Source organism: Corvus cornix, chromosome 6, assembly GCF_000738735.6.
Source record: "Corvus cornix cornix isolate S_Up_H32 chromosome 6, ASM73873v5, whole genome shotgun sequence".
Taxonomy (NCBI): domain Eukaryota; kingdom Metazoa; phylum Chordata; class Aves; order Passeriformes; family Corvidae; genus Corvus; species Corvus cornix.
Window position 1 is genome coordinate 21,662,794 of NC_046336.1, and position 26,680 is coordinate 21,689,473.

A 26,680-nucleotide genomic window follows, 5' to 3' on the forward strand; every position below is an offset into this window, starting at 1 on the left:
AGAAGGATAAGAAAATGTGGTTCTTGTGCTTGAGGCTGGGGGCATCGCTATAGACAGATCCACTGGGGGTTTTTCCCTGACTTGCTCTGTAAGTTTAAATCACTTTGTTAGATTTAATTGGTGACGGAAACCTGCATTATAAATTTTGATTTAGGTCTGAAGCATACTTATAATTTGGCTATTCCTACTTGCTTAAGTTTTTTTGCCTTTGCAAAGCAGCCCCAGAGATCATGAGGAGGTTTCTTTATGCAGGGAGCTAAAGCAAAGAAGTGTTCCAGCACTTCTCTACTGCTGCTCAGGGCTGTCCAATCCACAGGGTTAGTCCAAAGTAAAACCCCCTGAGACGCCCTTGGTATGACCTTGGCATGAGGTCCTCGGTGCCGAATACTCTGTGCTCTGGCTCCTATAGTCTGGCCCACAGAGCAGATGTAGGTATCACCTAAAAGCATTATAAAAGGTGCTGAGTTGTCTGTCCTGAAGGCAGAAATTAACCTTGTAGACAATACTGGAAATGGCAAGGAATGTTTTCCCTTGTTGATGAGCTGGTTTTGAGTAGCCAGCTCACATGGTGGGGAGCATTCATGCCTCTGCATTCCTGAGTTTGGTACTAGGAATACAAACTGCCATCCCCAGCTGGCTTTGGAGCTGGCTTTGTGCTGCAAATGCTTGTCCGCTGGGAACCAAAAGCCAGATGTGCTTCACATAGTTTCCAGGCAGCACTGATCCATCAGATGACAGTAGCTATTGAGTGCTCTTATGGTGGCCCAGAGACACAAAGATGAAAGCCTGATGCCTGTCAACACCTCCCTTGCCATTCCTGTGTGTCTTCAGTTTTCACTTGAGTCCACCTCACAAAAGCAAATGCCACAGAATATGATGTTGTAATGTTAATAACCTTTTATTTTTAAGAAAGAAAATACTAAGTTTTATGATTTTGAACTGTCAGACAAATTTGGGATGCATTGAACTTTGTCGTCAAATATTTTCCTGCACCAGCCTCAGCTGGGAACCCACGTTCTTCTTTAGAAGCATTTTCTGCAGCATTTTCTCCATGATTTTTACTATGGAAGATGAACAATATTGGAATGCCCTCACACAGAAACGTACTTCCATGGAGGAAAAAGGCTCTGATGAACAGCCAAAAGGAAAACACTGTAGAGATACCTGGAATAATTTCTTAGAGTGGCTTGTGTTGTTTCCCAGCTTCTCTGCCTTTAAAGAGCCTCTTACCCCAACTCAGGAGCTCCACCAATTGTAAAAGCAAGAACTAACCAGTGCCAGATTCAAGGCTCAAAATACAAACCCTCTGAGATACAGGGAGCAAAGGGGTGGGGGGCTGGTTCATAAGAAAACTTCTAAGCATTACTGTAGCATAAATAATATGGCATCTTTCACCTCAAATAGCCTAACACTTCATAAAGTGATATGAGCTTCACTACTTGCTGAAACACAGCTATTTCTGAAGTGGAACCTGATCTCTTTCTCTTTTTTACTTTTTTTTTTTTTTTTTCTTTTAAACCAGCAGACACCAGTGTTTTAAGGTGGAGAGTGAAGGATAGAGTATACAACCAATCATAAATATAAATCTAGGAAGGCTTTGCAAAACAGAAAGAACAAGCAAAATCTACTTTTATTAATAACATGCATCCTGGTGTCTCATAAACTTGTGTCCTAAATTTATAAATGCAGTTCATCTATAAGAGATACAGGCAACTGAAATAAGATTTTGTCCTCTTTCTTTCAGCAATACTCTCTCACAGGCCTTTGGTAAGAGATGCTCTGGTTCCTTTCCTCTCTTCGTTCAGTTTAATATCCAAGTCCCGGAGCTGGCTGAGGAACCCCGAATTTGGGCAGATGTTTCTGTGAGCACTCACTGTCTTTAGAGCATCCACAAGTGTCATGTTCTCATGGATCATTAAAAAGGCAAGCACTAAAGTTGCTGAGCGACTCACTCCCATGGCACAATGAACGAACACCTTACCTGCAGAAACAAAAAGGCACAGCAAGGTGAGTGTGCTTTAGCATTTCTAAAGTGGAAAAGACAAAGGAGGAGAAAAAAATACTAGAAACAAGTTAAAAAAGCAATGGTGACATTTAGTGGACCCTCATGCTTTCAGGAAGATCACCTCTCAGGCAAGGTGGTATTTCAAACTGACCTCCTGCATCTAATTTAGGCCTAAGATTAAAATAGTTGAACTTTTCTGTGGAAGGAGAAGCTTTCTGTGACTAAACTTGTTAGTATAGTTTTCTGTGGAAAAAAACAAGTTTTGGCAGAAAAATTTGGCCCAGCCCTGACTGTGATCACTGGCAAGTCCCACAAACTCTGTGGGATAGTCTGCCTGTAAAAATGGAGTCATAATTTACTGTATCTCAGCAGCCCAGTGTGAGCTGTAACTGAGGATTTAATAAAGCACTCCAGTGAAAGCAGCAGATCCTGCAGCCAGTCAGAGTCAGAGCAAACTCTGGAACAAATGGAAATTATGATAACTAGGCCATAATCCAAACTCTGCTGACAAAAATTCAGCAGGCTGCGGGTCAGTCTCGTAGTTTTCGACTTAGTTCATTAACTTCTGCTGCTTCTCAGTCTTAATAGACAGGCTGAATAAAGCTCCAATTCTGTGAAGTACTTAAGCGTGTGAAGCATTCGAGCCAGCACCGAAGTGCCACTGCTCCCACAGGGAGTTGGAGCAGCAAGCAGAGCAGGATCCCCAGCTGGAGCCCCCGTCTGTGTGCGAGGGGTGGGAGGGACATGTGGAAGCACACACATCCTGCTGATTCCTACAGGATGGGCCCATGGGGCAGCATCTGCAGTGCCATAATCTCTGCCCTTCCCTCTACACTCTGGTTGCAGAGCTTGCCCTTCTTTCCACCATGCTGGGCTGCAGGCAGCCAGTCTTCCCCAGCTCCTGGGGACCTGGCACAGCCACCTTCCCTGCAGCACATGGCATAGGCACCCTTCTCCATCCTCTGCTCAGTGGTTCTACGTGTGCTGCCTTGAACCATATGCTGATTCTGAGCTCTGTTGGTGCCTGTTACTGCAAGGAAAAGTCATTTGGCTTGTGTTGAAGCTTCCTCCCAAAGCTTATCTTTGCTTTTCTCTTACCTCCTGAAGAGTTTAAGGCCGTGCCTATGAAATTGGCAGCATCATAGAAGAAGATACTTAAATCAAAGGAAGGATCATCAAATGCTTCTACTCCATAGTACTCTATTTGCAGATCTGCATAATATTTGGCTCCCGTGTTGATGCTATATGGTCCATCTGCTGCATTAAGGATATGAGTAATGTTGAGGCTTTGAAGTGTAGTTTTGCTCCTAGCAGCCCACCTGTTGAAAGACATGAAGGGCACATTGGCAACGCTCCTAGCATTCTGCAAAAATAGCATGGTTTAAAGTTAGTGCCTGCTCCCACTATGGAAGGATGCAGGAACTGCATCCTGCTTACAGAGGAGCAAATTTCGAGAAGCACATAGTGCTTTGTGCATGAAAAATGTGATATGGGGGTGTGGAGAGCAGTGGGAGCACAGACTTGCCAGTGGGATACTGTCAGTTAAGCAAATGCCTCCCAGCAGTTAATCCCTGAGAACATGGTTTACTGTATGAAGTAGTCAAGATTTTCCTTTAAATATTTGTTTAAGAAGTTCTAGAGCTAATCTCTCATTGATAGTGTGCCTGGTCTCAAGACTGAGAACTCACACAGATGCAGCAACACCTTGTTCCTGGTTTGGACATGAAGTGGATGCATTGTGTTCACCAGCTAGGTGAACCCCACTTCCCACCATAAATTGGGACTATAGGTATTCCACAGAATTCTGAACCTTAACTGATATATTCATGAGGAAGAGGAGCTGGGAAAATGAGCTAATGATAATCTGCAGCAGTCAAATTGGAAGGAAATAGGAATAAATATTATTGGTCACAAGAATAAGGTATTTGCATGAAAATTCCTGTTTGATATTTTCAGTTTTATCTTCTTTGAAAGAAAGCATGGATTTGGAATGCCAAGATCACTGTTGTACAATTCATTTGAGCCTTCCTCCTTCTGGCTCTTAATCTTGCTACCCCTATTTGACTGTGAGGGCTACTAGCATCTTGTCTCCTGCCTTAGAGCACAGCTTCCAGGCCACATAATGCATCTCAGAATTGACATAAATTTGGCATAGGTTGTTTGAGGACTTTAGTCTATAATACAAATAATTTTTACCCTGCCAAACCCATGGTGGCTCAAAGAATAAAAAAAAACAAGTCAGACACACTGTAAGTCACCATTTTGCATGCCTTGTTTTTCCTGACATCCAAGCTCTTTACATCACCAGTTTTGGAAGCCTGTATCACAAAAACATTCCTGAAGACCCAGAAGCTGCTCCCCAGTGTACCACAACTTTTCCTCCTCCTCTTAGGGACTGATAACAGTTTAACAATAGAACCATGTGTTCTTACGCATCTCCCAGGTAGATATTTGGCCAGACTTGGTCCACATGATTATCAGACCCTCCTCTGAGCCACAGGAGTCGCTGGAGATCTGATAGTGCTGGTGTTTCATAGGAAGTGCTGCTAGTCAGAGATGAAGAGTCTCTGGTGTGAGGCATCTTGCTGCTCCCTTGCATGCACTCAGGCTGTATCAGAGACAGCTTTTCTGAAATGAATGAGAGGAAATTTTCATACAGAAATACTACTCCCTAGAAAGTAGACCTGTTCATTACCCTCCAAATAGGATTACATTATTAGAACTAGTGTGTGCAGCAGGGCCTGCAGGTGTTGCTAAAAGCATCCAGAGAGCCAGACTGACTCAGGGGTAGGACTCTACAGGCATGTAATTTCTCCCCTGAGAAAGCAGTATAAGATAATGTGATTTAATTTCTTGTCAAGTAACGCCATTGGTAAAGAACATCTGCACCACCAGAATGCAGACTGGATGAACCTTGTAGGCACAGGTATAATTTCTCTTTTTGTTGACGAGCTACCGGAGTATTTGTGTACACTTGATTCTGATTAGTTAAAATTCTTGAAGCTTTTGAAAGACTGCATCATTAAACTGACTTATACTTACAAAGCTTCTAGGGCCAAGGTGGAAATCTTAGGATGTGTATGTGAGAGACATCTGTATGTTGTATGTGTACACACACATAAAAGGTGTGTGCATACAATTTTCTTTCATTTATAGTGACGTATTTAAACACACGTATACGCATACGTACACGTATACATAGGAACGGATTTTCACATGCATATATAAACATATATATGCATGTATGTCTGTATGTATAGAAAGAGAAGTTCAGAGGATCTGAACTAGTTTTTTCTCTCTCAGCTGAATATGCCTGGACACTTAGCTATACTGGTATTCTTGTGCCTGTCTGTCTCAGTCTCTCCTCTGGGAGCTGTTCCACTCTGTATAAATAATATGATAGCTACTTCCCTCCAGAGAGGGGCCATTTCTCTTGTCTGAGGGGCAGGGTACCTACCCAGGATGTGAGAAAAAAGAGTATTTTTTAAATTATAGAGCTAAAAGTTCTGGCATTGTTGTCCTGCTGAGAATCCCATCTAGGGCTCCCTCACAGGTCTGTGAGATCATAGACCTGTGAACCCTCACAAATCATGCTGTGGAACAGGGGCAGCCCTTTCACAATGCTGTTTGCTGGTTTAGACCCAGGAAGCCCAGGCCAGCTGGTTCAGCTGGAAGCAGAGCTCAGTCAAGAGCAAGAGTGTGAAGATATTCAAGCAGTCCCTTCTCTGAGACTTTAGGAGCATTTCTTCTGCCTGGATCTTATTATCTTGAATTGCTGTTCTTTTCTCCTGAAAATATTGATGAGCTTTGTCTGGTTGCTTGTTCTTACTAGAGCCATAATCAATGTGGAAGGCACACTAGAACTCTTCCCAAAGTAGGGTAAATGGTGTTTATTCTGATATGGCATCAGCTTTCAGTCTAATGCCTGAATGCCTAAATCTAAAGTTTGGGTTTATTTTCTCAGCAATTTTAGAAAACAAGTGCAGATGGGACCTTCAGAAGTCATCTGGTCTCTCCCCTGCCCCACAGCAGCAGCAGCCAGATAGATGTTGCTCCTAAAACAACAACTTTGTCCATGTACGTTATTTTTAACAGTATAGGCTGATTTGGGGAATAAGGAGAAAAGAAGGGAGAATATATTTTTGCCTTTGGAAGAAGAAGTGGAGATGATGTGAGGCATATTACTGAACATACATGTATATATGTCTGTGACCTCAGTCTAAATTTGCTTCCTTTGCCCTTTCCTCCCTCCTTCTTCCCACAAATGTTAAATGCAGTTACAGCTTTTTGTATGTTCCAATAAGAAAGAGGTCTCCCTAGGGTAACTACTTAATAAGCAATATATGAAAAGCACAATAAAAATGATGGGAGACATAGGAAAAAAAAAAAGGACTGGTTTTACTTTTAATGATGGAATAAAAGAACTGCAGGGAAATAGAGAGGAATATAGAGATAAAAGCCTACAAATTTTTCAGGGCAGATAATTAAGATCAAGAGCTTTGGTAAAGGAGTATGTTGTGCAACCCGAGCACAGATTAGCATGAAGAATAGCACAGAAACAGATACTGTGCATTGCCCTACAAGTTTTACTGCCTTGTGAAAGTCATGCACTGTGCTCAAGAGCTATTGCCAGCATCTTCATGATGACCTGTTTGTACTTTCACTGACACAGAACGTTTAGCTGAAGCAGTAAAAGGAAATAAAGAAGATAATACAGCTTCTACATCAGGAGATTCTTAAGACCACAGGCTCATTTTTGAGGAGTGTGGCTGACTCTGAGTTGCTGCAAATGCTTAAGGGCTGAAGTTGTAGAGCAGATGAATACCAAACTTTCACTTCTCCTAGCCCCTGCTGCTTTAAACTTCTGTTGTAGCCTCTCAGTTAGCTACAGTAATGGAGATGATGAGCAAAGAGAATTAGACTGTGAGGCCTTTTGTTCAAGACCTGACTTTGAGGAGGTTCTCCAATAATTGAGTCATTTTGGTGCCAGTGACACTTCGCAGGTGATTCTGGCCTTGGAAGCCAGGGAGATGCTTTGCAACAGAGCTCCCTTTCACAGAGCAATCCTCTTTCCAAAAAGTGTGCCAACATTGTTTTATTGAAGTGACTAATGCCCGACAAGCGAGCTCCTTGTATCAACACAAGCATAGCTCCTCCCAAGAACACCCTCCTGCCTGCACTGCACTGGCCTTGAAATTGGATTGCTCTGCTCTGGTAAGCTTGGAAATAGCTATAGCAGATGATTGGACTAATGAGGAAAGCAATATGAATTTTTTAATTGAAGGCCAGGGACTTTGGTGAAGATTTTCCCCCACCCTCTACTTTAAGATACTGCAGAGGTAGCAAAGGTGCTGCGACTGATTACATTTCTCTAAGCTTCTCCCTCTGGGTGGCTCCCAGAAGCTGCTCTGGTTGGAAACAGTCAGTGACTGTAGGAGAGCACGAATCCCTCTACCTGAGGGAAAAAAATTCTGTCTTACAAGGTCACTAACATTTTCTGCAAAGATCTAGACCATGCAAGTTGGATGGGATTAATTTTCTTTTAAACTGTAGCCATCTCATTAGATTCTTTCTTTCTATCTTTCTCTCCTATTTTTTTTTCTGCTTAAAAGTAAAACAACAGAAGCAAACAAAAAATTCTACCTATGGGAGACTTTTGATGCCAGACAGAGATTTTAAGGGCAATCCACAAAATACAAGGTAGTGCACAAGCTTTAAAACTGTCTTGTCATTCTGCATCAGTTCCCAGACACCTGGGGCACTGGGGTACACCCCAAATGGCCAAGGCTTGCTTGGTTCCCTGTCTGGGCTGTGGAGCCTGCGTTTGCCCAGTGGTCCAGGAGTTGCCCTGGAGGCCCAGGCTGGAGGTGGCCATAGGTGGCACTGCCTGGCTGCAGGGAGCACCCAGGAAGTCCTGTGGGTGACTCCATGCTGTTTGCATGCAGCTGGGTGCAGCTGCTGAGGGACCCAGTCATGTCAGAACCTTGTCTACAACAACCTAGTGGAGCTTTGTATCTCCCTAGTATTGTCCAGCCACTTGAATACTACAGTCTGCAAAGCTTTTTGGTTTGTTGGTTTGGGGCTTTTTTCCCTTCCTTTCTCTGTGGTGGAAACAATTGCCATTTCCTATTGACCGTCTCTCTGGCAAAAAAAAAGAAAAGAAAAAAGCCAACACAAACCCCCAGTGACAAATTGGCTAAAGCATTTAACTGATTTGTGTTGCATTTGCAGATTCCTGTGAAAAAAAACTCAGCAAAGTTTTGTGGGTAAAAACACAAACACTCCAATATTGTAGATAAGAAATAGTTAATTTTGTTATTTCAAAAAGAATTACTATTTCCATTTTTCTATTCAGTCACTTTGTTTTGGTATTTGTTCTCCTGCATTGCATAAAATATTTTAAAACATTAAAACAAAATGAAATGGCTTGTTCCTGGTTGAGAAAAACATGTTTTATTTAACTAAAAATGAGCACAGACTGAGTAGCCACCTATTTGTCTAGCCCTAATTTCCACTTCTGTAACAGGGCCTCCTGCCATTTTGCCATGGTTGTTCCCTTGTCTCCTCAAGACCAAACTGGGCTGTACAGAGATTAAATGAATGTCTGGAGTCCCAAGAGGAGTCTGGCAGGGCATTAGTTGGACCCCAATCACCTTTCCTCTTTCTGTGTTGCTAGCACCTTCCTAGCTGGCACAGCTCTGCCTGTGGTTATGCTGATAGCCTGGATGGGGACAGATATCTTTCAATAACAAGTCCTTACATGAGATTATTGAGAGCCTCAGGCACAGCAGGACCTGTGGTTACTACAATAGCACAAACACTACCTAACAATAACATGATACAGAAAGATCCTGCAGCCAAATATCCTAAATTCTCTGAATCAAAAACCTGAAAAACTAAATGGTTCAAAATTCCAAAGCATGGGGTCAGACTATAATTCATGTGGAAGGGAAAAAATAAAAAAGCAGCTTCTTGATGCATTTGAAAATGGTGTCTACTCTGTTTTTTCTTCTCTTTTCTCTCAGCAAGCATCTCTGCACTCATCTTTTACACTCCTTGCTCTTTTCTCTCAGGTAGTGTGTAACACTATGGCTCTTTGTCCTCCTGATGGAAAAGTCCAGATGGAAAGAAGTGTGGTTCACAAGGAAATGATCATGTTAGTGGAATTAATCTTTTAGATACTGTAATGTAAAATATGATTTTCCTTTTTGTTAAGAAGACCCAGTCTGTGTCTCTACTTTGGTCAGAATCTGATGCTAAGAGAACCCAGGAGTCTCTTGAGGTAGAGCTGAAAACTTTGTGTGCAGAAACAGGCACATTTAAAAGCAATAGCAAAGTTAAAACAGCCAGATGGGAACCTAGCAGGCAACCAAGAGGGGAACTCTCTGTTTTCCTTGCAAGCCTACAGGGGCTTGTTTGCAGGAATTAGAATCTCTCACCAGCAGTTCACTGCAGCTCTAATACCAAGTGGTATTGAAAATGAGAAGCAGGTTATGGCTGATGGTTTAAATGAGGCACCTATGGGAATTTAGAAATGAGATCCTGGACTTGTCTTGGTGTAGGCTGTGCACATGGCAGAGCAATATTGCTTTCTTGGCTGACTGCATCATGTATTATGGCCTTTTATTTTGCCCACAGTCAAACAGCAGGGAATAGTAGAAGTTCATTGCTCCAGCTCACTGTTCAAACTCTGATCTGCCTCACCAGAGGCAGTGCCCCTGAATAATGGAAAGCAGAATCGGTCCCTCAGCCTCAGTGCGGGTATATGTTCAATGCAGCACTGTATAAATGCTATTGCCATTATTTTGGAGTGAAGAGAAAAGCAGAATGTACAATTAAGGCTCTGTTTGGTTCAGTTTTTAAGAGAATTTACTGCCTGGGAAAGATGCCAGATCAAGGGCTCTGGAAAACACAGCCTGCCCTTTAACCACAGTGTCAGGAAAGAGCAGGAGCAGCCCTCCAAGCCCCCATGGCTTCCCCCTCAGCCCAGCCCAGCTCAGATTGCAGATGCCCCTCACCCTACACTGGCAACCGTGTTTTACAGGGTGGGAGAAAATCCGAGTCTTCACACCTCTTCACCGCGTGGTCTCCCTCCTGACATCTCCATTCACGTCCGGCCTTGTACATTTATGATGGGGCCCTCTCACTTTTCCTAACTGAGCTGGAAGGTACCAACTTCTGCTTGCAAGGCGCCTGAGCTGGGCTGGAAAGCTAAAGGCTCCCTCCTCTGTGAGCCCTCCTGTTCCTGTGCAGGGCTGCCCATGATGCTGGAGGGGCAGCTGCTGCTGCTGCTCCCCCCAGGACTTTCTTCCGTCTGGGTACGGCAGGAATGCACAAGGCCATTTCAGTAGTGGGAGCAATCGAAGGGCAGGGCAGGTGAGAGCAATCAGCCTTAGGCAAGGTTTGGATAGCCAGGAGAGCTCCTGGTGGTGAGGCAGGTCCCAGGTGAAGTGGGAAGACAAGGGGGTGCATGGCCAGACACAGGTGTGCAGGTGGAGATGGAGCCCGAGCATCTCAGCTCAGAGGGGCCCCTGAGTGAGGCGGGGAGCCCCAATGAGGCCTCCCACCACTTGTTCTCACACAGTGCCTTCCAGCAGCCCCATCCCAGGCCACACAGCCACGGTTGTCCTTGGACAAGGCAAGCCCCCCAGGAGGGGTAGAGCTTGCTGAGCTCAGGCTCAGGGGGATGAGCTTCACCTGTGCCTTGCTGTTTTTTGGGGAGAGGGTGCTACCCTACAGAAGTGCTCCTGGAGAGCATTTCCTCTTCTTTGCAGTGTAATGGATCTGCACATATTTTCCCAAAACTCTTGTCATTCCAAGGGGGAGAACCTTTGTGTTGCCCCCCTCCCACCTCCCCCGACCCTCGTATTTGAGAGTTATGCAGCCTAGGAAGAAGCACTTGCCCACGCATGGGGCTACAGCTGCAGGAAAGGAAGGCTTAAAAATGAAGGTGCTGGTTGGAAAAACGGACAGTCCTGCTTGTTGCAGTGACAGGTCATGGCTGTGGCACAACGACAGCTTTTACATCTGCAGCTTTCAGATTCAAAAGACATAAAAAAGAAGTATTACCTTAGCAGCTGGCATCTCTGAGCTATGCAATGCACCATCCCCAGCAAGACAGCGCTGCCCTCCACAGGCTCCTAGTACAATTTCCGACTGTCTGTGAGTATCTGTCGAGCCTAGGATGATGCTCTTTCCCCTTTATTTCTCCTCTGGGGCACTCCTGTCCCACACAGCTAGGAATTCAAGCCTCACAAAACTACTGATTTTTTGATGCATCTCAACTATGCTCATGCTTCTCCCTGAATTAAAATTCTCTAGTCCTGCTGCCAGCAGCCATAACTGTGCTGTATGCTGTAATCAGGGGAGCACACAATCACCATGCAGCTAACTGCTTCTAATAGTAGAAACTTCACTCTAATCTTATATAATGCCAGTAATGAAGCAGAGAGGCTGTGGCTTGTGAAGAGCTTAGACAGAAAGCTTTCTTGGGCAGCTCATGCCCTGAGGGCAGAGAAGCTGCAGCTGCACTGAGAGCAAGAAAAACAAAATGACCTTGATATTGATAACAGTTCAGTGAGCACTGTCACAGCCAGTGCTGCGCCAAGACTTCATTGGTGTCACAGGCTGTTGATAGGTGTAAGTTATGGGCAGTTCTGATAAAAATGGTGTCAAAGAGGCCAGACTGAGAGAGGGATATGGGGAAATTATTTGTCTTGCAAGATCCAGGAAAGACAAACAAGGATGTTAATATATTGCTATTAAAAGGGGCTCCAAAGCACTTGCACTTCGGCAGGCAGTATGGATTTGTGTGACTGTGGATTAAAGGGGTTTTTTTTCTTCTCCTTGTTTTACTCCTCAAATGATTTTTATCTGACTGCTGCTGTCAATACAAAATTGACAATGCTGTCAAGTTTGCAAGATTTCAGGATATTTGAAGGCATGACAAAGGGGTTTTGATATTCCTCAGTCGTTTGGCAGGGGTAGCTTTGAGCTGTCTGTCTCTCCCTGCACTTTTAACATAACCAGTGAAGTGCTCTCCTTGCTTTGCCTTGCTTGAAAGGGTACATACAAAAAAGGCACGTTTTTCTAATGCTGACAAAGCTGTACAAATTCTTTGCTGTGGAATCAAGAGCAAACTTCAAAACTCTACAGTGGAAGATCTATTTTGGCACTTGAGTTTTTCAGGCATATCACAGAGATTTCCTGCGACATTCTCAGCTCTGTTGGGGCAGAGTGGAATGTTTTTTCTTTAGATTTTTTTTTTTTAACTGCTGATTTTAAAATCATTATTTGATTTTGATTAAGTCATCTTTTAAGAAGAGTGATTGTATGTCACAAAGGAATTGACCACTAATGAGCACATGAGAATAACTAAAAGAAGATATTAAGACATACAACTGGGATTTCCTGTCATTTGCAAACTTTTTGATTGTGTGTGATGAGTATTTGCTCCTAATTTCCTACCTTAAATCTGAGGAAATAAAACTGTGAGTGGTTTTCCTGTTGCAGCACCCTGGTATCAGGGTGCCAGGTAAATCAGAGTGAAGTAGGAAGTGCCTCATCAGGGGCTGTGGGCAAAGCAGCGTGTGCAGCTGCCTCTTCGGGCTGTGAGGGATGAGGAGTCAAAGGCAGGGGGGACATGCTGCTGCTCCATGGAACGCCCAGTGATGCCTAGGTTTTAACTTTTATATTTTCCTGATTCTGTACTGCTTAGAGTGTAACTCTGAGGTTTCTTGTATCTTGCTAATTTCTGCTCACTTGTGCTAGGTAGACATAACAAAGCTCCTCCGGCCTGGCTCTCCAAGGTCACTCAGACCATCCTAGGCCCAAAAAGTATAATCCAAAGAGCTTCTAAGGGGGGCAAGCAGAGGGAAATTACATCATTGAACTGAAGCTTTAATTGGAGAATTAACCCTGATATGCAAATGGACCAAACCTATAAAGGTGTGAAGAACTCGTGACCTGTCGTCCATCTTGGGCTCCATTTTGGCAATAGCCTGTGGCTCCCAGGGTGTACCTTTGAAGGCCTTTCAAATAAATACCTATTTTATTCTTTTACTCCTGTCCAGTCTCTGTTTCTGGGAGGCCTCTTAAGGCATCACCAGTCCCAGGGTCACTGGGAAGGAGTTTCCCTGCCTGGCCCTGCTGCGAAGTCTCTGCAAGAAGCAGGCAGCATGGTGCTGCCCAACTCCTGAGACTGAGGCTATGCGAGTCTTGCAGGTGGTCAGGCAGGGCAGAAACAAGGGTTGTTATGTGCCAGCAAGTTTTTGGAAGGTATCTTCACTTTATCTTGCCAGGCTTTATGCTGTTGTTTTTCTGCTTGTGGTTTGTGCTGTGGCTCGGTGTGGACTGCAGATGGATGCCAAGGCTGGTAGGTAGGGGGATGGAGGGGAGAAGAGCCTCCAGCAAAGCAGCAGCCTCAGGGCTCCCGAGGGAGAGCTGAGCACAGGTAGAAGGGAGGAGTGCGTCCTTGCTGGAGGTTGTGCCTGCTGCAGGTGGTTTACAACAGGCAGTTTGGGAACACATCACAAACGTAATGGTCCATTTTCCCAAAGCAAGCCTCAGTGCCTCCAGCACAGACTTGGGAAGGCTGTCCCCTGCTTGAGAAAGTTGCTGTGTGCAGGAATGCATTAAGGACAGTGGGATTCTCAGGTACAATGGCAGTGGGAGCCACCTGTGAACTATAAATAGCACTAACATCCTTTTCTCCAGTGCCTGGCATCCCAAGCAGTCATTTTTGTGGGTGCTAGTGAAAATGAACAAAGCTTTGAAAAGCTTTTATTTATGCTCTCTTTGCAGGCTGTAAATTTTCTTAGTGTGTAGTTCTTCTTACTGGCTCTGAATTTTGCATTTATTTTAAGGGAAAATACTGGCATTTTTTTCTTTTTGATTTCTTTTTTAGTTATCATATATAATTTTCATATTTTTACCTCAACTATGTCGGAAGAGCTATTGTGGCAGGAGAGTTGGGATCACAAGTGTTCATTTTCAAACAACCTCTCTGTGATTGCAGGAAAAGGGGAAAAAACCCAGGAGCCTAAATTCAGTCTTAGATAAATCTTATATGTGTTTTTAACAAAATAATGAAAATGTTTTGGTTTAGAATTAAGCAAACAATACAAGGTGTTTGGGCAGGTTTTTCGGTGTTTACATTGAGACATCAGACAGAAATAGTTGTTGCAGTAAAAGCTTTACATGTCCATCAGACAAGATCTTCCTGTGGTTTGATAGGAAACAAAGGTGGCTTTGTTAAGGAGCTATGAAGACCCGAGAGCAACACTGGCATAAAGGAGCCTTTTCAAAATATCTAGGGTTCACTTGATGAAGTCTTGTGATAACATGACAAAGTCTCACCTGTTATGCAACTCTCCTTTGCTCTTCATAGTCAGTAGCTGAGGGCCTTAAGGAAACACAAGGTCCACAAAACAGACATTTCGCTCTGGGATAACCCTGCTACAAGATCAACTAGTAGAGCTGGAAGAATCAGTCTAGCTTTTAAATATACAAGAGGGGGTGTATTTTTTTGCAATTATGCCAATTACAGATTAGACTGTTTTACTGACAATCCTTACCTTACGCCAGCGGGCAGCACCGCTGCCAGTAAAACGCTGTGATTTTTCCTGCTGCCACAAGATGGCAGGAAAAAACAATGTTGGGTGATTTAAAAATACGCAGCGATGGGCATTGCAGGACGCAATTACACTCCTGACCGGCATTTAAAGGGGGCACTTACAAGAAACTGCATATGTTGGACGGAAGAAAAATGTGAAATGTACGGAATAAATTAGATTGGTATTGACCTGGGTGCATACATCGAAAGATCTACACTGTATCCTTTCCCATGCAGGTTTTCTGTATAAGAAAAGCCTGTGACAGTGCCTATTTTTTTCCTGTACACTGTGCAGTTTGGCCTGGTTTTGTTCTGCTGGCAAAATCTATTGTACAAACCAGTCCAAGACATAACGCACTCACATAAAGTAAAAAGCAGGGCGATTATTTTAGTCTTTTATAGCATATTTTCCAAATATGTTTCTCTTCCCATTCCCTGTTCCTCCAGCCACAGTAGAAAAAGAGCCAAGCTAGAGGACACATCCACTGCTCTAGCTTTCAGAAGCAGTGGGAGACTTGAGGGACAGCAGCTGGGCAGGAGAGCATGCCTGGGTGCTGACAGGGTGTTGCACTGGGTTGCTGGGCTGGGCAGTGGGGTCAAATCAGTGTCCCTCCTGCCTGTTCTCCTGGGAAAACTGACTCTTCGTGCAATGGGTGTCACTGGAGCTGCTGGGGCTTTGGAATAGGGCTGGGATGAAGGAGTCTGTGCTGTTCATGCTCTCTCCCCAGCTGCTTTCACATCATATACTTTTCTTAAATCAACCCTCTACAAGAATAGAAATTGGGTTGGAAAGTACAACCAGACTGGCTAGGGGTTTTGAGTTATCCAAAGGCATTCCTCCTCAGTGGCCAGTGTGGTGGTTCCCCCGCACTCTTCTAACACATCAAAGAAAGCTGTGGAAAATCACAGAAATTGTTGTGTGTCAATGGCAGTTACCAGGAGCTCATTAACTGGTATTAGTTAATTCTGAATCGCAGCACTGCGCAGATGCAGCAGGTTCTGGCCCTGCCACGCTGCTGCTCCCCAGCATGGCCTGGCCTGGCCTGGCCTGGCCCAGCCCAGCCTGGCCTTCCCTCACTGAGGCATTGAGGACGTTCATCAGTAGCCTTTGCAGTTTATCTGCTGAGGGGACAAAGCTCACGCTCATGGCAGCTGTGCTGGCCCGTGGCAGTGGCCTCCCCAGATCCTCCTCCAGCACCAGCCTGCTCCTCACCCCATCCAGCCTTCCTCTTCACCCCATCCAGTCTGCTCCTCACCTATCCACTCAGCTTTCTTTTTCACCCATCCTTCACCTCTCCTTTTCCTTTTTTTTCCCACAGCCTGAGCTAACCTTGGAGCTGATGGAGGCAAGGTGCTTGTTAAGGCGTGAGGGCAATTAGGGACTTTTGTGCTAGGACCAGTTCTTCTGTCCAGTCTGTAGTAATTAAAAGTATCAAGAGGTTTAAGAAGCAGCCAATCTGTTGAAAGCCAGAAGTTGGAAGACACGCATCTGTCCTGTTTCTTATGCTGGCTTCCCCTAGACTGTGCTCTGGGCTGATGGAGAATGAATAACTAGCCAGACATTCAGGTCTAACCTGCGTTGGCACCTTTTCCACTTGTCTTATGAATGCAGTGTCCACACTGCTCATTACTAAATACTGAATTCTATAACACAGGCACTAAACATCCCAAATCTGCCTCCTAGGCTGGAAATACATTTGTCACTATGAACCAAGATTCATTTCACAGTGGCAACATGGAGAAGAATGACAAGGCATCAAGAGTGAAGAAGCAAAATCAAAATGCTTAAAGCAACTTTCAATTGTTGTGATGATAAGGGAAAAGAACCAATGATATGGGTCCCCAATGCCCTCACACCTTTTCCCTCCAGATTCTGATCCTACTTGGATTTTTAAGGTATTCTTTCTTGTATTGCTTCTTCTGGTAAAATTACTTTGGTCCCAACTTGGTTCTGCAGTTAGCAGCTTCATTTTGTGAGGAAAGCAAGTGATGGAAGGTCTGCAGCTGCTGGCAACATCACAAGAACACTGCCAGCATCCAGGACCTTTCTTTTGCCCTTTGGCTGCCCACCTCTGAGTTATGGGGTCCTACCTGCTATTTAAAAGTAGATTAAGCCTTCCTGGAAATTAATAGGTTTAACTGAGCACAAAATTACTTTGAATCTGCCTTGTGCAGGACATCCTACAACCTGGGTCCTTTTGTCAGGCTTTCAGCAACTAATCATCTAGGTCAAAACAGCTCCAGGGTATGCTTAATCCTGCTCTGGATGTGAGGTGAGCAAACCTTTGCACATTGAGGTGTTAGTAGATATGTATGTGGGGGGGAAACAACACTCTCTAGACACCTGTTCCCCTTCAATGCTCGAAAGGAAAATCCTCCCCTTTCAGCACTGAAGTAGTAACTGCAAATGTCAGTTGGCTGTCTTTTTTTAGTGAAGACAATAGTGGGAACCCATTCACCACAGACAGTTTATCCACAAAGCAAAGGCAAATTCAGGGCTGTCCAGGAATTTGAAACTACTGGGTAGAAGGGATTTTCTATTTCTATTCTACTGAAATATATCTCTGAGTTTTTAATTTTTGTTCTGTTGAGCAAGATGAGCACCTGAGAGGGAACAAGCACATGTGCATGTCAGCTCCAAAGGGAGGCAGCCCCTGCACAGGTGACATAATCACACGTGGTGCTGGATCAGGTCTTGAGAGGGCTACACTGATCTCTGCTCTTCTCCTGCCACTTTTCACTATCGCCACAAGTAAGGGCTGAGATTGGGTGGGTCAGTCTTAACCCGAAAGATCTAATCTCGTCTGAAATGCAGGAGCCCATAACTAGGTGAGCTTAATTGGGCCCTTCTCTCTGTTTCTGAGACTGTCAGGCACAGGAAGGTGGTTACTGACTATTGGAACAGAAAAATGTGCCATAGAGCTGAGGTGCTTTTCTTATCCTGACTTACTAAATGTCCCACCTCCTTCATCCATGAAGATGTCTGTCATGCTTGTCCCATTTTCTACCTTTCTAGGGCTATAAACAATAGTGATTACCAAGTAACTTCATCTCACCCCTCTATTAGCTTAACCATTTCCTTGATGGATCACAGACTGGGTGATGACAGGCAAAATCTCTGTCATTAAAAACTCAAACTCCCTCTGCTCACAGAGGTGCTGGCATGGTGACAAAGCTCCCTTTGCACACAGGCAGCCTTGCTTTCTGCCTGGTTGCATCTCCTCCAGGCAGGATGGTGCATCTTGACTTTACAGCTGCTCAATGTGGCTACACATGCTTTCACAGCAGGATCTATTAGCACCAGCCACCCTCCTTGCAGGGATCTGAAAGCATGCTGCCTATTGGCACAGGAATGAGCCTGCTGTCTCCAGAGGACATAAAGACAAAATCCTAGCCAAAGAGGGAACCATGAGAACAGAGCTAAGGTTATGACTTTATAAATGTTTATCTTCAGTCTGTATTTGATGTCTGGATAATAAGGTGACCAGAAACCTAAGGCAGGTTAAACAACAGAGGGGCACACAGTGGTTTTCTTGAGCTGCAGCACAGAGCATGTGCAGGACCTTACCATTCCTGATTTGCCACCTTTGTGGCTGATGGATGCTTTCATGCAGTGTCTCTTCCTAAGCCCTTCAGATCTGAGCTGTAAGTATGGTCGATACAGCTGTGCTTTTTTTTTCCTAAAAAGAATGGCTTTCCCTTTGTACTGTTTGCATTGTGTCATGCTGCTTTGGTTCACTCACCGTTTTCCTCAGTTTGGTAAAGAAGCTGTCTGTGAAAACAAGAATGGAAAAAAAAAGAAAATTATCAAAGACAGTTTTTTGTATACGCAGGGAAGAGATGTTTCAAAGTGAGTTTATCAGGTTATGCACCTAAGTATTATTTCTGCCCTTGAAAATCTTTTCACTTACAGCGCTTAATAGGTCTGTGCAAATCCATTGCCAAAGAGGTAATTGGCCATTTTTATAGAAGGATCAGAAACAAAAACACTCCAGGCTATTGTTCTAAAAATTAAAAAAAAAAAGAAAAAAGAAAAAAAAGGAATTATGGAAAGAATATGTTTCAGGGCATCATCCAGCCTCTCTTGAAACTATGCAAATTCTCTTGGTGAAAACAACAGCAGACACAATGAAATGAGTTGTATATGAGGAACTGAGATCTCAAATGTGATATTATGCAGAAGGTAAAGAGTCTGTACTAAATAAGTAACAGCTCAGTGTGTTATCAAGGGTGCACTTCGATTTTGATGAATGTTAAAAGAACCTTTAGCCTTGAAAATAAAGAGGATAATTTCTCTCTAGGCAATGGCTGCTCGTGAAAGCCATAAAATAAGAGCACTGGAGCCCTAATTTTATAGTGCTTTTTAAATGATTTTCAAATGGTCCAGCTGCTTTGTGCCACAATAACACAAGGCAGAGATATTTACGCCGGCAATAACAAGCATGCATCAGCCTGCCCAAGCTGCTCTCCGCAGGCAGCCTGCGGGAGGCGAAACACACGTGGAAAGATGATACTTGCCAGTGTGGATTGATCACAATCACACCATGGTCAGAGCGATCCTGGGAAGCCGCTTTTTCCACCAGACAACTTGATTGTTTTTCTTGTCTGTGTGTTGCCTGTGAAGCACAGGATCTATGCTGCTGGCAACGCCGGATCTATTTTGACACTTGAGAGCCTGCCAGTAATGTGTGCCTCTTAGGCCATACCGTCCTTGGCAGACTTCTCTTTTTGGAAATAGGAGGGCAAATTCTCCCCTGGGTTACACTGCTGGTTTTGGATAGGAGTTTCCACAAGGATTAGTGTTGTCTCAGCTCTGGTGTTCTGATGCAGCACTGCATTATCTTCTCCAGAAATGCATGCATGTGGCAAGTGAACTCTGGGCAAATGCTGTGGAATTATGCTGAGATGCTGAATTGCCACCAGCAACTTCCCCAGGTATTTTTACCTCTGCATATTTAGGACTTCAGTCTAAAACTACAATTTGTTTTCCAAACAAATGCTCTGAGAACTACCCTAGGGTGGTCTAGCTTAGCTTGCTAATTTGGGCAGTCATTTCAACAGTTCAAATAAAAGTTTCAAATTTTTTTCTTTACAGTCCCCTTTCCTTGGCAAGACATTGACAAAAGACAGGGTACTGGGAGGAACCTGCCTTCTGAGCCAGCAGAATAGGGTTTAAAAAGCAGTTCCTTTATGAAATATTCAATTAAAAGTAAATAACTTGTCTCTTTCCATGTTCACCAGTGTTAGAGGCACAGCAATGTTCAAATAATAAGAATTTTGGTGGGAACAGGAAATTCTGAGCATGAGAGAAATGGCTAATTTATGGCTGAAAATGTATTATATTTGCAGTAATTCTCAGGTCCATAAAGCTGAGACAGAGCTGGGCAGAGGGCATGGCAGGAGGAAGTTATCTCTGGAAAGTCCCCATCCACTGAGCATCTATTGTCACCAGAGTAAGAAAGCTGTCTCCCATCTGGATGACTTCTTGTATGGGTTGGACAACATTTTCCCCTTTTCATTTACAGATACCAATCAGCAAAACAGGTCAGCATCTTTTTATGTCCAGGGATACACTTAAGAGATTTAATTTTAAACAGGGGCCTATTTTCTCTTGGAGTTGAATTTTAAGAGTTTGAATGAGCAGAATGGACAACAAATTGGGAACTTATCCCAGAGGAGTACGTAGCATATTTGCTGCCCTCGTTTACCCAACTGATTGAGGAACGACAGGAACATACAAAATTCAGAAATATTCTATACCCTAAACAGAGAGGAAAAATAGATTTGATGCCAAAGCTTTAGGTCATGTTCCTTTCATCTTTATCTCATATTCAGATTGTTTTTCTGACGTTTCTCCTTGTCACTTTGTGTTTTTCTAATGTCATAAGAGTTTGGAGTTAGGTGCATACTGTATCCTAGTTCAATATGTAAATCCTGCAGCTTGATGAAATTGCTCACTGCTAGGTAGCTCTTTGGATAGCATTGCCTAGAGAAAAGTGGCATAATATCATAAAGTAAGCCAGCATAAAGGAAGCAGATCTGCATTTTCTAAGAATATAGCAAATAAAGATTTTTCCTTTTGAAACAGAAAGGAATACACGTAATGCTGTTCCAGGCTGCACAGAACAGTGCCATGGTCACAGATTGTGTGAGTTTGTACTTCTGCCTCACTCGTATCTCATCTCATCTCATCTCTGAGAGATCCAATTTACAGCAGCTGAGATAAAGTAGCCTCCAGGGTATTACATACAGCCCTTTCATAAATCAAGAACCACTTTATGTTTCTAGAGATCTGAGTCCAGAAACAGAGGAAGACACATGGCATTAGGCTTTGTAAATGGCCAGTTGGCATGTCTCTGCAATAGCTCTTTGCAGCTTTTGGCTGTTTCTCAAACCAGAAAGTAACTATTTTTAGTTATTTGTGTTGTGTATTCTGATGAATCAGTACAGAAAAAAAACCCAAAAGACCCCAAAAAACCAACAAACAAAAAAACCCCCACAACAACAAAAAAATTGGTGATTTCAGACTGAGAACTCAGAACTTTCTTCCCTTTCATAATTGCTTTTCTTTTTCTCTCCTGCTACAGAAGATACACTCTGATGATTACCAGCACACCATGTATGAGTGATCCTTGCCCCTGATGTGGATATGGTTTTGTTGGTCACTCCTCATCTCCCAGGATCCTGCTGTTTTCCCACGTGCCAATGAAGACAATGTCTGTAAGTGGATAATTAGGCTTACCCAAGTGATTGAGTGACATTCAGTTAATGCTGCTAAAGTAATATGTGATTGCTTAATGTGAGTGCTCTGTAAGAACAGCAGTTTACCATGGGGACAGGGATTCGCCATTTGCCCTTGTTAAAGCACTCAGAATGTACAGACATGGGCAACAAGGTCAAAGCTGATTGTGTCTTCTGCAGGTATTCCATAATAATGCATTTCCTGGCTGTGGAAAGTTTGATTTCCTTTGATTCTCCATGCAAAAATGTGCTGCATTCAGGTGCATGGGTATCACCAAGCCTTTTCAGGCCTTCCTTGTTATGGGTTATGGAGCTATGGAGAATCATGTATGAAAGCTCATGATTAAAAGTAGCTCAAGTTATCCTCTTGCCTTGTAATGTATTCCTGTCTGTAGAGCCCACTGCCCACCACACTCTGAGACATTTTTTCCCCTTTGAGACATGTAAGAAAAAGTAAGGTAGTAGAAGAATGGTAAAAGGTTGTGATTTCTGAATATACTCATAACATATCTGGAAATGCAGAATTCCAAGTTATTTCACTTCTGAAAAGAAATAAATTTAACAAGTTTTACAGATTTCAGTTATCTACAATCACATTGAGGACTGCTGGCCCAAACACCCTACAAAAATTCACTTCAGGAGGTAGCTCAGGTCCTGATATAATTGGATTTGAAATATCTGTTTTGAACACGCTGACGTTTTAGCACAGCCTGTAACCATTTTGCCTCAGTCTGTAACTGTACCATGTTTCTTTGCTGAAGTGCTATTAGCCTTGCTAATCTGGTTAAACTGCAGTTAATAAGCCTGCCTGCTTAAGATCAGCATGAAGTTTGATTTCTGCAAGATATTTTACATATTTTGCCCTCAGCTGCTTATTATGTAGCATTTCAGAAAACATTTTACCTTTAAACCCAAAGGGTCTTGGTCTTGGCCTTGCCTATCAGCAATGGCTGATAGCCAGACAGATATTTAATAATCAGTTTGTTGACAACTTCAAAGTCCTCCAGGATGAAAGTCATCATGTAAAGTCAGCCATCCCTACTTTATTTTATGATATATTTAACTTGTTTAAAGATGCTCAACATCAGATTTCTGATAAAGGCATAAGGAGAAATGTTTATTATAAAATACAGCATTAATTCTAGATTGATCTTTGATTTCCAAGTAGCTGCTCAGAAACTGCATGCAACTGGTTCCACAGAAACAAGCAGTGACAATATATGGTACTGCTCTGGGCTATTTTAGCTCTGGCACAAGTCCGAATGCTGGCATGGGTTTGCTCAGGAACAGAAACATCCACTGTTTATTAACTTCACTGAGTACTGGGCTGGGCCCTAAATGCACATACTCTCTCTCTTCCCCATTTCTATCTCATGAAGAGCCCATGAAACCTCATTCTCAGGTATTGTTCCCATTTGTCTTATTGGTGTTGGCAGAATAAAGAAAATTCTATCTGTAGCACTTGATCAACTTCCAGTTTCCCCGTTTGCAATCTGTAACTCGTATTTAAGCTGATATTAGTGCTCAGCTGTTGCATTAACAAAGAAACCTGTTCACATTTTTATTTCTGTTAGCTGAATGTGCTCAAAGTTCTTTTTTTGCTTACTACACCTACACTGTGTTGTTATCTATATATTTTTTCATTTTATTCCCCACCATTTTCGTCCCCCATGAGACTGAATGTGATTGAAAGAAACATCCAAGAGTAGTTTGGAACATGTATACTCACAGGCATTAAAAGGAGGTCTTAAAACTGCACTCAGAAGGCTGTCTAAAATCAAATGCTGCTGTTAAGACAACACAATTTCAGTGATTTCTTGGTCTTAAATCTTTGCCTTTACTACCCGTCAGGCTCAATTCTCCAAATCCTTATTTCTGCACATGGTTCTAATACGCAAAGGGGTTAATTTCCAAGTCTAGTTACAAGGTTGAACCGCAAAGGCAAAGGTCGGTTTCCCACTCTCCTGGCCGCGGCAGAGGTTCCGTGAGGCACCGCACGCTGTTGTGGCTTCTGCCTTGGCACAGCCCGGCTCGGGCCGGGCCACCGCGCAGCTGGGTGCCCCCGCCCGCCGTGCCCGGGGCCACCTGCCGCCTGTCGCGCTCCTGCCGGCGGATTCGGCAGCCGGCGGCAATTCGTAAACCCAAGTTTTGTAAATGCAGATTATTTCCCCAATGTCACCTAGCTCATTTTTTGGGTTTGCTGTTTCATAGCTAAAAGAATGGCCGCTTTTAGCTGTAATCAGTGGGCAATCAGCAGGGTCATTAGTTCCTCCTGCTTCTCTCCTGTAGGAATTACAGTAATTTCTAGATATTTCAACAAGTTTGCAACCTGATGGTGGTGAAAAAAAAACTTGTTTTGGCATAACATTGGGCACTGGGCGTGTTGAGTGCAGATTATTGCATGCTGTCTCCATGCTTCAGAGTGAAACACCCATCTGCACAGTTTTGAGAAATAAAGAGTGAAGTCTGCTGTCATTCAGAATATCCATAGATTTGTCAGAAATTTCAACTGCAAATCAAATTGTCATATAAACAGCCAAAATCAGAATACTTTTGAATGTGAAAAATTCCATTCTAGTTAACATTACACCAAAAAAGGTAAAACCTAATTATTGTTGAATTTTAAGGCTGCTCAGGATCATGAGTCTGTCTTGTGCTTTGTATGCTGCAGCATTAATAAAATCTATATGTTACACAATTATAAATTAATGCAAAGCAATAAAGAGAGTCTAATTCTCTTTTTAATTATTTTCCTGTGCAGTAGGTTCTTTCTTTAATGGATAGTCCTTTTGCTTTCTTCTGTGCTAATCTTAAGTCTATTTTAAGGCAATGAAGTTTACCAATGCTAATTAAATAAAGTTGGACAGCATATGTTAATGAGTACTGTATTTCCCAGCCCTTCAGAACAGCTCAGCCTCAAATAACACTTACATATTGCCTATGTAGAGATTAGGCCACTCTTCACCCACGTGATTTAATTCCAGCTTGCAGCTGTCCAAAATATCTGGCAGTTCCTGGGCAGAGGGAGTGCCGGGCTCAGAGCATTCCTGGGCCGACAGGGTCTGTCTTCAGGTGCTGACCCCTTTGGAGGCCTCATGCAGAGTCAGGCAGAGGAGGGAGGGCCTGCTGGAAGCTGCTGCTGCAGAATGCACAGGGGAGGTTTTTGCTGAAGCAGGCTCTTTCTGCCGCTTGATGTTCCCAAGCAGGTGGCTGAGTCTAAATACAGCTCACGCCTTGACGCCTCCCTGGATTAGCTCAGTGCTACGTCCCTGGTGCAACGGGGAACAGCCAGAAAAATGAACGTTCTGCTTTAAGTGAATCTTATGCAAAAAGATGCTACTCCTGTCCTCACATAAGCTATGGTGCTGTTCCTGCCAGCATAGAGCTTTCCCTGTGAAAAAAATGTCAGTCAATGCAACCGAGCCGCAGTCCCAAATGCCTCATTTGACCCAGTTCTAATAATAAGCTACCAGGAACAAGGGGACAGCACAGCTTGAGGGTGAGTTCAAAATATGACAGCACCTGTCCTGGGCCTTACCCAGGGTTCACCGAGCCCACTATCCTGTGCTTGGCTGTGGCTGAAAGTGGATGTTTACAGAATATGAGAGCACAGAAGCATGAATTATACTTGTGTATATAATAACACTCTCCCAACTTCCAGCTTGCTGCAGTTTATGAGCTTGCTGATCTGGACGGAGTTTCTAAGTATTTGGTAACTCTGAATGGATTTCTGTCCCTCAAACTTTTCCAGTTGCCCCTTGAATGTCTATAGGCTTTTACTCTCTGCAGCATCCTGTGGCACAGTGCTACAGAGCTCATGTAAACCCCTCCTCTTGTTTCAGACCTGATTTCTACTGACTTCATCTGCTGCTCTGAGTTCTTGTACTGGAAAATAAAATTAAGAGAAGTTTTCACTGGAACTCTTCATGGGCCGCTTTAGGTAACACTGGTTTTGTGATTACTTTAAGCAGATTTAAGTCTGCCAGAGCTGTAGCTGGGACAGTTCCTCCCACTCGCACCTTGTCCCAGGTTGTGTAGACCCTCTTGACAAATGTGCATTTTCTGAATGAAGTGCCACTGGGGAGGCAGTATTTTTCTTTAATTTTGGTTCCTTAGTCTAACTTGCCAAACCAACATTTAAAATACAAGTTCTCATGCTGGTAGTGGAAAGCACTGAAGTACCAATTTCATGTCACATCATGACTTGAATTATGGATAGTGTAAGTGACAGGTGAGGAGGCCCCTTTTCCTCTTAGCACATTGCAGCAGACAATGCTTTCTGTTTTAAGAAGTTACAGGACTATTCTTCTGTTTTTGCTTATGTTGACTGGAATCTTTTTCCCTGCACAAACATGCACTCAAAGTAAATCTGGATATAAAGAAGCAATACAGACAGGCAGGAAATATAAGCAACACTAACTCCACAGATTAAAAACACTTTTCTATGATTTGACAATGCCCTAGAAAAGAGTTTCTACCTAATTCATTCCCTCCACTGAGGTAAGTAAGTCTTGCTTACAACATCACTATCATGTCATTGGTGGCATGGATGCCCTACTGACTCAGCTTCACTCTGCTCTTCCCTTCTCTAGCCCCGGTGAAACAATTCTCTCCCAGGGTGAGCACTATCTTCAAGAGCAGGTACTAATTTACAACAGGAGCAGCTTTCACAGCTGTGGCTTTGTAGGACAGATGCTCAGGGGCATGCAAAGCATTATCCTGATGGGGGATTCCATTAATCTTGCTCACATGTGTCTAATTTTGCCCAGCCTAAAGCCATTAAGATGCATTATTTCACTCACATGAATTTCAGATTTTTCAATGCCATGTCTTCAAAAGGTTTCCAGACTAAAACCTACTGTAATGTGAATGAAGTATAAATTATAATGAAATATTAACTCATATAAATCCCTATTAATTTAAATAGAGAACTTCAAAGCAAACAAAGCTCCTCCTCCACTGCTCTGCTGTTTTGTGAGACATAAAGATTGTCCTAGCATTGTTGGGTTTTAAATATGATTTCCTATTTGATCTTTTCACACAACAATATCTTACCTTTCTCTCAGCAGTGGAGCTCTTTGGCAAGGTTTAGGAAAATCTGAACAGTCAAACTGATGTCTGAAAGGATCTTAAATATGCTTATTTTGCAAAGCACCTGTGTACAGTGAAATAGGGAGGGATTTCTACGTTCCCCTAAATGCTAGGCAGAATCAGCATTCATGTCATAACCTCTCCAAGAATGAAGGAGGCAATGTGGTCTGGGAAGGAAGAGGTTCAACTCACAAGTCACCATTATATTAGTCTTGTAATAACCTTGCAAG

At 43.3% G+C, this 26,680-nt stretch overlaps 1 protein-coding gene across 3 annotated transcripts; it reads right to left on the bottom strand.

Moving 5' to 3' along the window:
- Nucleotides 1-1,611: 1,611 nt before the first annotated feature.
- On the bottom strand, nt 1,612-24,704 carry LOC104697582 (dual specificity protein phosphatase 13-like). 3 transcript variants are annotated; one of them, XM_010412529.4, is made up of 5 exons: nt 24,291-24,704; nt 18,362-18,390; nt 4,438-4,633; nt 3,104-3,324; nt 1,612-1,981 (listed from the first exon to the last, which is right to left on the bottom strand). In XM_010412529.4, the coding sequence occupies exons 3-5, from the start codon at nt 4,602-4,604 to the stop codon at nt 1,755-1,757; spliced, it is 615 nt and encodes a 204-aa protein (XP_010410831.1). In that variant the 5' UTR covers nt 4,605-4,633; nt 18,362-18,390; nt 24,291-24,704; the 3' UTR covers nt 1,612-1,754. The 3 variants fall into 3 exon arrangements, with proteins under 3 accessions (XP_010410831.1, XP_039410411.1, XP_019147096.1); XM_039554477.1 differs by lacking the exon at nt 24,291-24,704 and adding an exon at nt 18,530-18,606; XM_019291551.3 differs by lacking the exons at nt 18,362-18,390; nt 24,291-24,704 and adding an exon at nt 11,075-11,385.
- Between the last annotated feature and the right edge of the window lie 1,976 nt (nt 24,705-26,680).

Coding starts and splice junctions, on each gene's coding strand:
- LOC104697582 (XM_010412529.4), bottom strand. CDS start 4,604: ATGCAAGGGAGCAGCAAGATGCCTCACACCAGAGACTCTTCATCTCTG. Junction 3,325..4,437: donor AATATCTACCTGGGAGATGC/GTAAGAACACAT, acceptor GTCTTTCAACAG/GTGGGCTGCTAGGAGCAAAA. Junction 1,982..3,103: donor GGCCTTAAACTCTTCAGGAG/GTAAGAGAAAAG, acceptor TTGTTTCTGCAG/GTAAGGTGTTCGTTCATTGT.